At 34.4% G+C, this 16,083-nt stretch overlaps 1 protein-coding gene across 1 annotated transcript in view; it reads left to right on the top strand.

The window, feature by feature from the left end:
- Window positions 1-12,834, top strand: part of LOC126824098 (vacuolar protein sorting-associated protein 11 homolog) — a 40,671-nt gene extending 27,837 nt beyond the window's left edge. The window contains exons 26-28 of the mRNA XM_050553295.1: window positions 106-165; window positions 830-962; window positions 12,217-12,834. Of these exons, the coding sequence (XP_050409252.1) occupies window positions 106-165; window positions 830-962; window positions 12,217-12,279 (256 nt within the window). The 3' untranslated portion in view covers window positions 12,280-12,834. The remainder of the gene's footprint in view (window positions 1-105; window positions 166-829; window positions 963-12,216) is intronic.
- The last annotated feature ends 3,249 nt before the right edge of the window (window positions 12,835-16,083 follow it).

Raw genomic sequence — 16,083 nt, forward strand, 5'->3', positions numbered from 1 at the left:
ACCCTAATTATGTTTAGTGTTTTGAATGTTTTTTTTTTATTAGAGTTGTTTTGAAACTATAGCCCTACCGTATAATTATAAAAAAAATTCTGTTTTGTGTTTCAGTTGTTTTGAAAGTTATGCTGAGAATGATAATGAATGTCCAGTATGTGCACCTGAAAATAGGTAGGTTCAAATTATGACTGGGAAATCATGTCCTAATGTAGGCTATTCTAATCATTGTATTATATTAGTTTAATAAAATTGATTTGTCGTGACTGCAGCAATCAATTGTATTCTTTGCATCTTTATAACATACCTTTCCATGAAGCCAGTCATACCCCATGCAATGTGCTATAAAGGGAAATTTTGCAAGGACAGCAGTAGTTTCATTTTACTTTTACAGGGTTCTTAAAACAATAATTGTTGAGTTGGCTAACGTGCGTGTTTCTAAATTCAATTTATTGTTCCAGCTTTCTGTTTCATAAAAAAGTAGTCTTGATTATCCCGGCCTGTTAATCAAACGTAGAATGGCCTGGTTAAGCGAGACTACTTTCAAAACAAGGGCACGTAACCTATTTTTTACTCACACGCGCTCGGATGTTATGGCCGACACTCGGAACCATCTATCAGTGTATTATTTATGGATGATTAAATGGTCATAGCTTATTAAGTACAACATGGCCGTTTATTTAGTGACTATATATGTGCCAAACAGATTTAAGGATTGGTATATATATATATAAATATTGTGGTGTAATTGTCGAGATATTTGGAGATATTTATTTACGGTGTGGCACCCTAATATAGCAAAAACCATTAAATATTACATTTTTTTTTTTTTTTCTAGAAAAATTATGGATATTATCCGAGCACAAGAACAAACAAAAGACATCCATGAAAGTTTCCACAACCAATTAGAGCGAGCGCCTGATGGATTTTCTATTGTTGCCGATTATTTTGGTCGTGGTGTATTTAATAAGGTTCGTTAATTATCAAATTATTTTATTAATCAGAGCTGCTAATTGTTTTTTGATCTCATAGCATCTTTATCAAAGTGTTATATTATTAAACTTTTGAAACACGATACATTTACTTAAACATGCATTATGCAAGAGCTAAATCTGCCTATTGCAGGTCTTTCTTTAGGCCTGAAATGTTTTCTAAAGTATTAATTAGACATTAATTAACTGATCCAGGCCTTAATCAACTCTCGATGGCATCAGATTTCACCAATATTAAATAGATTAGAATGGTTCAGCGATACTTTGATTTTAATCAAATATGGAGGACCGAGACTTAGCTTCGATCAACCGGTGGTTGAAATTATTGCACACGTCTGTCAAACCTTCAAAGGCTAATATCTTCGCTTGCAATAGAGTAATTTGAATGAAATTTTCAAATTATTCATTTTACATAATCTACTTTCGAACTATTATAGCAAGAATGGCTAGTTCTTTATCTAAATCTTACATAATGTATCTTGAAGTTTTAAACCAACATTCTTAAAGATGCATTATGTCAGAGCTAAATCCACCTACATGTTTTGCAAATCGATCGTTTGGCCTCAAATCATTAATTAGACATATATTCAAGCCCATAATCAATTATCAAGAGCATCAGATGGTTGTGATTTTCAGTGGATTTAAACACAATCGTCGGGTAATAATTTAATTAAAAAATGAATAATTGAGACTTTGTTTATTATCATAAAAACAGCTGCAATGACAAGAGACCACACTATTCTTCATTTGGCCATAACATGGCTCAATTTGATATGATTTGACTGAAATTAAAAAATAAATAATTGAGACTTTTTTTATTATCATAAAAACAGCCATAACATTGCTAAGATTGATATAATTTGACTGAAGTTTTCAATATATTCCCTTTTCATTATCTAATTTTTAACTATTATACTATAGCAAGAACTATCAGCGCTTTCTCTATCCATATCTTGCCAAATGTGGGTGTATCTTGCATAGCAACCGCTGGTTAACTATTATACTATACTATTCAAAAAAAGTAGGGGATATTTGATTTTTAAGTGTTATTAAAGTCACCTAATGAAACTGACGAAGAATCAAATGACAAAATGAAATGAAGTTCACATTCATCGATTTATTCCAAATGATCGTTAGACTAAGTAAGGCACAGACTGACCATTATAAGGGTAAAATGATACCCGGGGTCAAACAGCAAAGTTACCACAGCATCACAACCAAGTCAGTAACGGGTAAATCCTCCTCTGTTTGCCAAACAAGCATTGATCCGACGTGGCATACTCCTAATGAGACGTCTAAGGTCATTTTGGTCCAGATTGTCCCATTCCTGTTGCAACGCAGCAGCAAGTTCTTGGACATTAGCAGGACATTGTTGACGTTGACGTAACCTCTGTCCAAGCATGTCCCAGACATGCTCGATGGGGGAGAGGTCGGGACTCAGTGCTGGCCAAGGTAATGTGGTGATGTTCTGTTGTTGGAGGTAACCTGTAACGATCCTGGCCCTGTGACATCTTGCGTTGTCATCCTGGAAGATGAAACGGCGGCCATGACGTCGTGCGAACGGCACAACATGGACTGCCAAGATGTTGTCCCGGTAGTACTGGCCTGTAACACGCCCTGCAACAACATGTAAAGCCGTTCTTCCAGCAACAGTGATGCCTCCCCACACCATAACAGAACCACCCCCAAATCGATCATGTCTGATGACGTTAACGTCTTGGAAGCGCTCGTTTCGACGACGCCACACCCTCCTACGTCTGTCAAAAAAATCAACAGTGAACCTTGACTCATCTGAAAACATCACATTGCTCCAGCGTCGATTATCCCAGTGTTGACGATCCCTACACCAACGACGTCTTGCCTGAATGTGATGATCTCTCAAACAAGGGATCACAAGAGGCGTCGGGCGCGAAGGTGACCCCTATGCAGTCGATTCCGAATCGTCTGGCCACTCACTCTCACACCAGTGTCTGTTTGAAGACGAGCGCTGATCTGATTTGCTGTGATGACACGATTTCTCAAGGCCAAGGTACGGATAAATCGATCCTCGGCTTGAGTTGTCGCCCTTGGTCGACCTGAGCGTGGTCTGTCCTGTACAGATTGTGTATCACGGTATCTGGACCATAGCCTGCTTATGACAGACTGAGAAACATTCATCGTCCGCGCCACAACCGCCTGTGTTGTGCCGATCTGTAGCATGCCAAGGGCACGTAACCTTTCATTTTGGGTAAGCCGACGCATATCAAAATTTGTTTTCTGGTCACTAAAACAATTAAACTGATGTTTCCACCCTGGAATTCAATGCCACAATGACTGTAACATTCAAAGTCAGAGTCGTGCAAATCTTGGGTTGGACCCCCATGATGATCCCAAGCATCACCTGCATTCCATGCGGTAGCTATTGGTGCGTTTGGGCGTCACATGTAACTGGAAATGTTTCTTCTGTTAGGTTCTATAGTGACTTTTTTCGTAGTCATTTGCATATTTTAGTATTATGCCCCCAAAATCAAATATCCCCTACTTTTTTTGAATAGTATATAATAAGAACTGTCAGCTCTTTAGTAGAATTCTTCCATAATGCATCTTTAATCCATTTTCAAATGAACCGGCCCAGCATTGGGTCAAAAGAGGTCTAAGTAGTAAGATAGGGGCTCACATTTGTTATGTAGCATATCGCATTACTAATACCAGTTGGCTAATATATATATGATTACCATAAAAAATAATCAAAAATAGACCTGCTCAAATATTTTCCATATTTAATTCATTTACCGAAAAGAAAGACCAGTATTGAAAGGTATAAAATTACAGCCGGGTTCATTTAAAGATACCTACCCGGTGTACAAACTGTGGGATATGATGATATATTTGAACTGAAACATATTCAAACTAATTAATATATTAAACATTTGCTTCAAATCCCTCTCAAAACTTTGTATACGCAAGGAGATACCCCAAGCTATAAAATTTTTTTTTTTAGAATCCATGTTTGTCACCTAACTTGACTGAGGGATTGCCCATTTTTCAGAATGTATTTGTCATTACATACAGACCATTTACCATGCATATTGAAATTCTTGAATTATTTTCTGTCAACTTCTTTTTCCGCTGTTTAATTGCAGAATCTGTTCTACGTTTACATCCCTCAATGTTCCCCAAACCGCCTAACTATTCGATCAAGAAATAACAGCCGATACCTAAGTCAAGCTGGCAGACAATACGTTGGGTTGCCAGTTAGTGGTACCCTGACATTTTTGCCCAGTGTTTGCCCCATGGGTAATCCTGTATTTTTCTAGTAAGATTGAGCGTCTATACTTTCCACATATACACAGTGTTTAAGGTCATGAGACGATTAATCATTGGTTTTCAGCGATTTCCGATAATTACTGCCAGAGTTATGTCCCTTGATCACTTCAAAAAATCTTGGGGATGCTCTAGAGCCATCCGATTGACTTTAAATTTACACACAGTGTTTAAGGTCATGAGACGAAGAAGTCTATTTATTTTCAGTGACTTTAAATTTATAAAAAGTGTTTAAGGTCCTGAGACGAAGAAGCCTATTGATTTTCAGCGATTTACGATAATTACTGCCAGAGTTATGGCCCTCGATCACTTTGAAAAATCTTGTGGACGCTCTAGAGGCTAAAGTTAATATCCGATTGACTTTAAATTTACACACAGTGTTTAAGGTCATGAGACAAAGAAGTCTGTTTATTTTCAGCGATTTTCAATAATTACTGCCAGAGTTATGTCCCTTGATCACTTCAAAAAATCTTGTAAATGCTCTAGAGGCTAAAGTTAATATCCGATTGACTTCAGATTGATACACAGTGTTTAAGGTATTGATTTTCAGCGATTTCCGATAATTACTGCCAAAGTTATGGCCCATGATCACTTTGAAAAATCTTGTGACGCTCTAGAGGCTAAAGTTATCATCCGATTGACTTCAGATTGATACAGAGTTTAAGGTCTTGAGACGAACAAGTATATTGATTTTCAATGAATTTTTATGACGTGAACAGCTAAATCCATGATGTTAAAGTTTGTATACTAAACGTTAGCATGGGGCAGAACTACCAAACAAATTCTAATGGTTTTCTGATAATTACTTAATGAGTTGTTACTCTTAATCAAATTTTAATGTATTATAAATTTTTCATTACCGAAAAAAGTAAAAATATGCGACAATTTGCCATACTTTTATAGGAAATAGCCATCCGATATATACTTTTGTGGGAATGTATCTTTAATGTTTTTTATATTACACTATTCAGATATAACAATATAGTTTAATCTTATTGCACTCTAGTTTATAAATATACTACACATTGTTGTCTTTTTAAACATGATACATCCTTAAACTTTAAGACATGTATTTACAGCTATAACTGTTACAGTTCAATTCATTAATATTAATACTATACACTTCCTTGATGGTATGCTAGGCGTATTGCTTTAATCTGATGGATGACCTTGTAAGTTGTAACTAAAGTAAGGGTTTGACGATTAGTCGGTTTAGTCGGAGTCGGTTCGGTTTTACCTACAAACCGGTTCAAGTTTCGGGAAATCGATAGTCGTCTAAAAAATACAGCATGATATAAACCAGTCGCCCGAATATTATAACATGTTTTTTTTTAAAAAGATAACATGTATTAACGATCGACAATTATGGGGGCGAATAAGCAATAAGCTACATCATTGATAAATGGTCGACAATAATAACGAGACAGTATATACTATATTCCGTAATCGGTCGTGGATATTCTCGCGATTACAAGCGAGTGTGTTTTTGCATACCTAATGAAGTTATTTTAAGAATACGTTATTTGATTGGTCGGTCGCTAAGGTCAATGGTTTATTTATTTATTTTTATTTATTTATTCTTCCAAGAGGCATATCATACATGACAATATAGATGATCATATGAAGTTACATGATAATAAGATGAGAAAGTTTTGATGAGAGAAAAAGTAATGATGTCATGGATGACCAGCCTCTTGAGGATAACCCATAAAAACCTGCTTAAAATAAAACTAGGTTTATTTCCAATGGGGTCCTTGGAGGAGGATCGGGTTATTTCATCATAGAGGGGCAGATTCATTTATGAAAGATGAAGGATGGAATATGACAATAAATAGTGCAATGTGTGTGTACCATAAGGGATGTGAAGTACAAAGAGGTATGAAAGACATCGGGGTATACATACATAAACTAAAACATTTGTATTTGTTTTCCTAGCAAGTGTTGTTTATTTTTAACATTTTTCTTAAAAGTGCCAATGTTCTCTATTGATTTAAGTTGGTTTGGAAGTTCATTCCAGGCCTGAATACTTGAATAGTAGAAAGTTGAGTATTGGGTATTATTTTTGCATTTTGGTACAACATAATTATAAAAACTTGATCTATTACTATGTAAATGAGCATCCCTCATTAAGCGAAAATTGGCTTTCATGTACACCGGAGACACATTATGAAAGATTTTGTGAACATGGTTCAGTTTCAGTTGTTTGACTCTATTATCAAGATTTAAACTATTTAAATCTTTGTACAAATTTTGGGTAATTGAATCTCTGGGACCTAAGCCGTGTATGAATCGGATAACTTTGTTGTGAATAATTTGTAGTTTGTTCTTCAGCTTCTTGTTTAAGCCAGAGAACCAAGCTGAACATGCATAATCTAAGTGGCATTGTATAAGAGCATTGGTTAATAATTTCCTAGTATACTTTGTTAAAGACTTGTTATACCTATATAAAAATTTCAATCTGGTATTGACCTTTTTAATAATGTTATTAACTATTAATTCACCAGAGAGACAATGATCAATATAAAGACCTAAATATTTTACCCTATCTGTTGCCTGAATGACATGATCATTACACACTATTTCAAAACTGAAACTAATTAAGTGAGAGAGATGAAACTTGGTGTATAGTTTCATTACATCAATATCTTGACTAAGTTCGATGATGAGCATTTTCTGCTCACGGTAAGCAGAGCGATAAGCTATTTGATTGGCCGAGAGTTTGGAACACAATAACTCTCCTTCTAATTAAGCTTGAATGTTCAAACTTGGTGTAGGGGTTTATGAGGTCAATGCCTTGATGGAGTGCGAAGATCAGCATTTTCTGCTTAGGATAAGCAATTTGATTGGTCGATGCTTTTTGGTACACAATAACTTTAGTTCTCATTAAGTGAGAGTGATGACACTTGGTGTATAGTTTCATTACATCAATACCTTGACTAAGTTCGATGATGAGAATTTTCTGCTTAGGCTAATGAGCAATACGCATTTTGATTGGTCACGACTTTGGAACATAACAACACTTCTAATTGAGGTAGAATGTTTAAACTTGATGTAGATGATCGTCTTGACTGAGTTCAATGATTAACATATCGAGCTAAAGCTAAGCAAAGATAAGCAATTTCCTGCTTTGGGACAAGATAACTTTGATTCTATCTGATAGAGTGATGAAACTTAGTGTATAGTTGATAATCAGTTTGACTGCTTGGTACTGTGGAAAAAAATAGATGTGCGATTAATTAATATGTGTCATCTATTTATTTGGGGATTTCGGCGGGGGACATCAGCCTCACTGTTGGCTTGTTCTATTTATACTTCAGTCTTGTTTAATATACTCTTAAAGTTGGAGAAAATACTGATTAGTATTTTTGTATTATTTCACTTTATTTCACACTGTCAGCGTGCTTAGAACACTGTATAGAGTGCATGATAACTTGGACCAAAGATCGCTCAGACCAAACCAACCACTAGTTGCCCTGCAATATTCCAACTATAAAATATTGCATACATCTCCTGACATACTAGCACCAATAATCAACACAATGAGACAAGCGGTACATAAAAACATGGGGGGTTGGATGGCTTAATGGTTAGCACGTGCGCGCTGTATCATAAAGTCTGTCATTGAGTCAACTGGCATGGTTTCGATTCCCCGGTTGTACGTGACAAAGAAGTAGGGTCGCCTGTCCAACCTCGTGGAAATAAAATTGAACCGTATGTTAGTCCCAAAATGACCTAGTGTGTGTCGAGTGGACGTTAAACCCCATTTCTCTCTCTCTCTAATTAAAATTCTGGCGTGGTTCCCACTTGTCAGTGATGCAGAACGGAGGGCCTGACAAAGAAAAATGTCTAATCGTTCGGATGGGACGAAAAACCGAGGTCCCGTGTATAAATAGGCGTGCAAGTATTATTATATCACCGTTACACCCTAAGGATGGCTGAGCTCGAAATTCATGAAAATTGGCCCAAAATTAACGGACAAAATGGCCGCCATTCGTTCTCAAATAGCGTAAAAATATGGTATATCAAGGTTGTGGACCCTATAGAGATCACAATTTTTATCCGATTTTGTTGAAACTTGAAATGTAAGTTTATAACCCAAAGATCTCGTTCCTTTCGACATTCGCGCATATCGGACCGTAACTTCCTGAATTATGGCCCCTGATTGTACGAAAAATCGCGTTTTTATCTTGTGGACCCTATACAGGTCATAATTTTTATCCGATTTAAAAAAACGTATTATTATATCACCGTTACACCCTAAGGACGGCAGAGTTCGAATTTCATGAAAATCGGCCTAAAATTGACAGAAAATGGCCGCTGTTCGTTCTCAAATAGCGTAAAAATATGGTATATCAAGGTTGTGGATAAATTTTTATCCGATTTAAAAAAAAACGTATTATTATATCACCATTACACCCTAAAGATGGCTGAGTTCAAATTTCGTGTAAATCGTCCCAAAATTGACAGACAAAATGGACGCCCTTCATTCTCAAATAGTGTAAAAAATATGGTATATCAAGGTTGTGGACCCTATAGAGGTCACAATTTTTATCCGATTTTGTTGAAACTTGAAATGTAATTTTATAACCCAAAGATATTGACTTTTATTATTTTAATAAAGTAATACTTTAATTAAAGTATGTATGTACATAGCACTGTTTTAATCTAGATAATGCATTCTGACTTTTATTATTTTAATAAAGTAATAGTTATATATAAAATGGCAGTCTGTGTCTAAACTAAATAATACATATTGGATTTTATTATTTTAATAAAGTGATACTTTAATTAGAGTATGTATGTGGCACTGTTTTTAATCTGGATAATGCATTCTGATTTATATTATGTTAATAAAGTTATATTTATGAATATTTCAAACTACATTGATAGGATATTTAAAAGCAATTTTTGTTTACCTCAAAAATATTGCAGATTCTAATCAATTTCTTTATCACTTTTATAATTCATTCAACTAAACTTTGATAAAGTAATTCATTCAACTTGACTTGAGTAAATATTTATAAAGAGATAATAACAGTGAACATTTTATCATTTCAATCTTTCTTAAATAAAACTCACATTACAATTTTTGCAGAATAAAATCTTTTAAAAATATGTTTAATACGTAAAACTGCCGAGTTTTTAAATGCTTCAAAGTGAAGCCATGTTTTTGATATACAATTTGTATCAGGAATATGAAAGAATATGCCCATCTTTTATACACCCTGATCATATCTGAATGTTTTGTGTCGATAATTATCACGTCATTGATGATTGATGGTAGAGTTGTCAATTATATTGTTTGTTGCCGTGTAAATTTTATTAAGCTCAGTAGATCGGTAAACCCAATTTTTTTCCATTTTCAAGTCTTATTAAAAGTTTTTACCTTAGATAATGTATAATTTTTTACAGCTTCAAGTACATACATTATGCAAGAGCTAAATCTGCCTATTATGGGTCTTTCTTGGGCCTGAAATGTTATATAAGCTATTAATTAGACATTTATTAACATGACAAGACTATAATCAATTCTCGATGCCATCGCTAGCCTGCAATATTCACTGGATTTGAATCCGATCTGCTGCACAATGCTTTTTCATGATTAAATCCAAAAAAATCGTGTCTATGTTTTTTATCTTACCGACTTTAGTAAGTGGTAATTGAGGCCAGGCCTAAAATTCAATCGCTAATATCTTGGTTCAGAGTGGAGCAATTTGACTGAAATTTTCAGCATATTCCCTTTACATATTCCTGGTGGCTGAATGGTCTAACGTGTGCATTGGATCAGTAGCTTTTTCATTGATTATTGATTCCAGTGGTGTGGTTTTAATTTCCCTGCTTGTTAAGGCTCTGCAAAAATATCGATATAATCGATAATCGGTAGAAGTTATTTAGCGATACGATAATCGATATTGAAATTCAAATATCGATTATCGGTATATTTACCTTCTGACGGCAATTTACGATCACTTTCACATGACTGAACTTGCCATAGTCTGGCATTAGCAGACGAATGAATGAATACACAACGTCAACACAACTATTTCCCCCCTCTGCTTACAAACTGCCACATTTTAAATATATATTATTGTAAAAACCTAAACTTTAAGATTAAATACATTATTTTAATATTTTCGTTGTTTTTGTTGTTATTACTAGTTGAAACTAAAATAGGTCACGCACTTTGTGAACAATGACAATCACACGTGATATATAGTAAAATTAGAATTATCTCCCTTCTTTGTTCTTGGTTGATTTGTAGAGAAATCGCCTGCTTTCAAGATAAAACTAATTGTATTATTAATGATCAACTCCGCTTTTATTACTAAATCATGTCAGATACAGCCCATACAAAACACGTTTTTGACTTCCAGGGAAAATATCTATATCTCTTGTAATTTCGTGGAAGACTTCTACTTTGGTTTTCATCTAAATTAACCAATCATAAAAATTCTACTTTGAAAGCCCGTAATTATTTTTTTATTGTCCAATCAATAGACGCCTTTTATTTTATTTTATTCTATTAGTAGTAACACTGTGTGATCGCCAGTCACTTGCAAAGAGAAACCATGTATTGTCTTTGTATTTATCGGAGATAAAAAAAAGGTTCAAATGAATCAAGAACAGAACTTAGAATAATACTCAAGTTAGTCCTACATTTAGCAACTAATTATTTTACATTAATTGATTTTTGTACGCACATCGACACAGTATTAGACTAGGATAATAACACTACTGTAACTCGATCAACACAAATAACAGGTCTGTAAAGTTCGGATTTTTCCGAAAAAAGATAATCGATTATTATCGATAATCGCTGACAAATTCTTGCCGATAATCGATATTGAAATTTCATATCGATTCCCAGCCTTACTGCTTGTACGGGACAACCTTGTGGGTTTTCACCAGGTCCTCCGGGTTTCCTCTGCTAAAAAGCATTACACACAATCTAATTATTGAAATAATAATTAAACTATGTGTTAGTCCCGAAATGACCTTGTTTGTGACCAGTGGATTTTAAACCCCTATTTCTCCCCCTCTCTCTGTCTCTCGTTTAGATGGGATGAAAAACTGAGGTCCTGTGTATAGGCCATTTCAGTTGGAATTCGATATAAGAGTAGGCCTTAGTGCCACTGCCCGGGCAAAACTTACCTCATAGCATATCTTCATTATCCCAGTCGGAGCAGAACAGTAGGACATTAAACCCCATTTCAATTTATAAACTTATGTGTATACTTATAGAAACAGTCTGTCTTTTTAGTTTAAGTTTAGTATGTATCATATTAGATAACAGAACCAATAGATAACAATCTGTATTGTGTGTGCCAGTCGGAGCAGAACACTAGGACGTTCAATCCCATCTTATTTCATTTGTATTGTGTGTGCATATTTATAGGGTGTTTTAAGTGCGGTAATCAAATCACGATACAAGATAAAAATAATGATAAAGGATGTATGATATGACTTTTGTCCTGTTTACACGTTACTGTGCACGTTAAAGAATCCTTGACAGTTGATATTGGTAATAAGAGTTAGCGGTAGTGTTGCTGTCCAAGCAAAATTTCCCTTATAACACACTGCATGGTGTATGCTATCTTTATTTTATACAATATATGTGTTTTATTCAGCAAGAGTTGTGCTTCAAGCGTGATACAATGTGTTTTATCCAGCAAGAGCGTGATACAATTACCTGTAGATTAAACTAGATAATAAAATATGTTTTTTAATCTTTAAGGATGTACATAGTTTAAAATGTTTAATTCAAGGATGTATCACATTTCAAAAATCTAAACAAATGAAATTTTAAATGAGGTAAAAAAAAATTGATATACTTTTGTATCATATTCAAAAAAGTGACAGAAAAAATCTTTACTATAAATAATGTTTTCAACATCTGTGAATCATGTATCATTTTTTTTTCTCATTTCAGGTGACGCTGATCACTGATTCACCTTCTAAATTGCAAGGTTCGTCTGTTAGTCGTATGAGTTAGAATTACTATCAAGGAGGTGGGGTATATTTCATTGTCATGATGTTAATGTATGTTAAACTGTGAAAAGCAAGACATTAAGTAATATATTGATATTGCATGAGGGCATCAACACGAGTGTTGTATCAGTATATTATGTGATGTCCCACTCAAGACATGATAACAACTTAAAATACAGATACACTATCATGCATGTGCATTTCTATATGTGCTTTATACGGTCGAGAGCGAGATATTAAGTAATATATCGATATTGCATGAGTGTGTTGTATCAATATATTGAGCAATGTCTCTCTCACATAAGTTAAGAATTTACTCAACATTCAATCACTGTTTATGAGATATATCTTTGATCCAGAAATACAAAACTTTACACATAGTTTCTTATTGATGTATTTGATATATTAAAAAAAAAAAGTTTTATAAAGGGCTATATTTTAGTTAAAATAAGACGAACAATATTGAGTAAATTCTTAACTTAAATTAAAAGCCTGAAAATGCTTTGTGAACTTGAAGCCAGTTCCATCTTTTAGTCATTAAACTTGCTATCAACAAGAACATGTCGTATATTTCATCAATAAAGAAATTGTTATGATGTTTATATAATGGGGGGGGTCCACGTGGCTTAGTGGGTAAGACGCTAGCTCGCTAGCCAGGAGGTCGGGTGTTCGATCCCTGCATTGGCCGAGAAAGTTCATCCAGATTTTCCGGCGTGGTTCTCCCTTGTCAGTGGTGCAGGACAGAGGGGCTGACAAGGAAAGCTGTCTAGTCGTTCGGATGGGACGAAAAACCGAGGTCCCGTGTACACATTGGCGTGCACGTAAAAGATCCCTTGGCAGTTGGAATTCGATATAAGAGTAGGCCGTAGTGCCGCTGTCCAGGCAAAATTTCCCTCATAGCACACTGTATGGCGTATGCCCGTCTTCATTAGCCCAGGTTAGGAGCAGAACAGTAGGACGTTAAACCCCATTTCATTTCATTTCATTTATATAATGGGCTTTAGATGATAGAGAGCAAGACATTATATATTGATATTGCACAAGGGCATCAACACAATATGTATTGTATAAATACTTTATGCATTGTCCCACTTGAGAACTTATAATTATATCAACTTATAGATACACTATCATGAATGTGCATTTTTATGAAATTATCACATAAGTCCAATCTTTCCACTATTTTGTATGTATAAATTATGCATGATTGTCACATCAAAGGATGACCTCACATTTGTATTTTGCTCCTGGACTGCCCAAAACTACTGTTCTGTCTTAATGCCTCACATGCCTGAGTCACATGAATATTTGTGACCGGGTTCTGTGACTAAGGCAGTATAAGGCATCGGGGGAGCATTTATTTCAGGCATTTCAGAAAATGAGCTAAAAAAAAGCTAAAATTTATCTCTTATTTGAACTAGGAACATGTAATATTCTTCTTGCTGCATCATTCCTTCAAAAAATCCAGATTACAGTCTGTTTTCTGAGTTTATTGAAATTGTTTCAGAGCTTAGTCCCCATGGTACTAGTACCCCCCCCCCCCCTCTGGTTTATATTGTATGGTAGTACTTGTTAACAGGTAACTGAGGTAGTCAATATTGAATGGTAGTAATTGTTAACAGGTAACTGAGGTAGTCAATATTGAATGGTAGTAATTGTTAACAGGTAACTGAGGTAGTCAATATTGTATGGTAGTAATTGTTAACAGGTAACTGGGGTAGTCAATATGCTAAAGAAAAAAAAAAATATGTAACTGAGAAATACACAAAAAAAAATATTAAAATAATTGAGAAATATAAAAAAAAAATAAAAAATAAAAAAAAAAAAAATTGAGAAATAAACAAAATCAAATATATTTAATTGATAAATAAAAAAAATAATAATAAAAAAAGAAATTATTTGAGAAATTACCCCCCAAACAAAAATTTTTTTTTTATTTATAACTAATAATTATTTGAGAAATTAACAAGAAAAAAAGATTTCTTTGATAAATTTAATAAACAAAACATATTGAATTGAGAATTTAAAGAAAATAATATATATTTCATTGAGAAATAATTAAAAAATATATATTACTTGGGAAATAAACCCCCCAAAAATATATATATTTAATTAAGTCTGTTTATTATTTATTTTTTTGTGCATAGAAACTCATTCACCAATTTGTCCAGAGAATTGGTCTTCACTTGAAAAGTTTTCTTGGTTTGGTTTTGTTGGTGATTATAATAAGTTACCATTTCCCACTTTTTCTGTGTAACTCGTTTCACACGATAAAACTCTTCTGCTGCTGCTGCTTCTTCTTCTTCAGGGGGGGTTGGATGGCTGAATGGTTAGCGTGTGCGCGCTGTATCATAAAGTCTGTCATTGAGTCGACTGGCGTGGTTTTGAATCCCCGGTTGTACGTGGCAAGGAGTAGGGTCGCCTGTCCAATTTAGAATAAAGCCCACACCAGTTTCATTTTGTCTCTGAAAACAAAATGTATACTTAGTATATAAAGAATATCTAGCTGAGAGAAAAGCATGGATGTGAGTCTATGTTAGACATTACACAACAGATGTCCCATCTGTATCATCCCTACTTTCTATATCGAAGCCTTTCCTAGGCCTTGTCAAAATATCCTCGTCTGGTCTGACAACATTAACTCTAATTTTTGTACTGGATTAATGTTGCCCCAAAAAAGTACTGGTGTCAAACCTTAATATTCCTTATCTCTAGGCCTTTATTATAATTATTCCTTATCTCTATATCTAGGTTTTTATTATAATTATTCCTTGTCATTATATCTAGGCCTGTATTATAATTATTCCTACTCTCTATATCGAGGCCTTTATTATAATTATTCCTTATCTTTATATCTAGGCCTTTATTATAATTATTCCTACTCTATATCTAGACTTTAATTATAATTATTCCTATTATTTCTACTAATTAAAATGCAGATCTATATTTCGTTTCGTTTTTATACGCCCACATTGAAATGTGGTTGTATATTGTCGCCGCCCCCCGTCCGTCCGACGTCCACAATTGCTTGTGGACGCTCTAGAGGCCAAAGTTAATATCTGATTGACTTTAAATTTATACACAGTGTTTAAGGTCTTGAGACGAAGAAGCCTATTGATTTTCAGCGATTTCTGATAATTATTGCCAGAGTTATGGCCCTTGATCACTTTGAAAAATCTTGTGGACGCTCTAGAGGCCAAAGTTAATATCCGATTGAACTAAAATTTATACACAGTGTTTAAGGTCATGAGACGAAGAAGCCTATTGATTTTCAGCGATTTTCCGATAATTACTGCCAGAGTTATGGCCCTTAATTACTTCAAAAAATCTTGTGGACGCTCTTAAAGGCCAAAGTTAATATCCGATTGACTTTAAATTTATACACAGTGTTTAAGGTCATGAGACGAAGAATCCTATTGATTTTCAATGATTTCCGATAATTACTGCCAGAGTTATGGCCCTTGATCACTTCAAAAAATCTTTTGGACGCTCTAAAGGCCAAAGTTAATATCCGATTGACTTTAAATTTATAAGGTCATGAGACAAAGAATCCTATTGATTTTCAATGATTTCCGATAATTACTGCCAAAGTTATGGCCCTTGATCACTTTGTGACGCTCTAAAGGCTAAAGTTATCATCCGATTGACTTCAGATTGATACACAGAGTTTAAGATCTTGCGACGAACAAGTATATTGATTTTCAACGGATTTTTATGTCTTGAACAGCTAAATCCATGATATTAAAAGTTTTGTATACAAAATGTTAGCATGGGGCAGAACTTTATACAAACAAACAAATTCTAATTG

This window comes from Patella vulgata, chromosome 1 (assembly GCF_932274485.2).
Source record: "Patella vulgata chromosome 1, xgPatVulg1.2, whole genome shotgun sequence".
Lineage (NCBI taxonomy): Eukaryota > Metazoa > Mollusca > Gastropoda > Patellidae > Patella > Patella vulgata.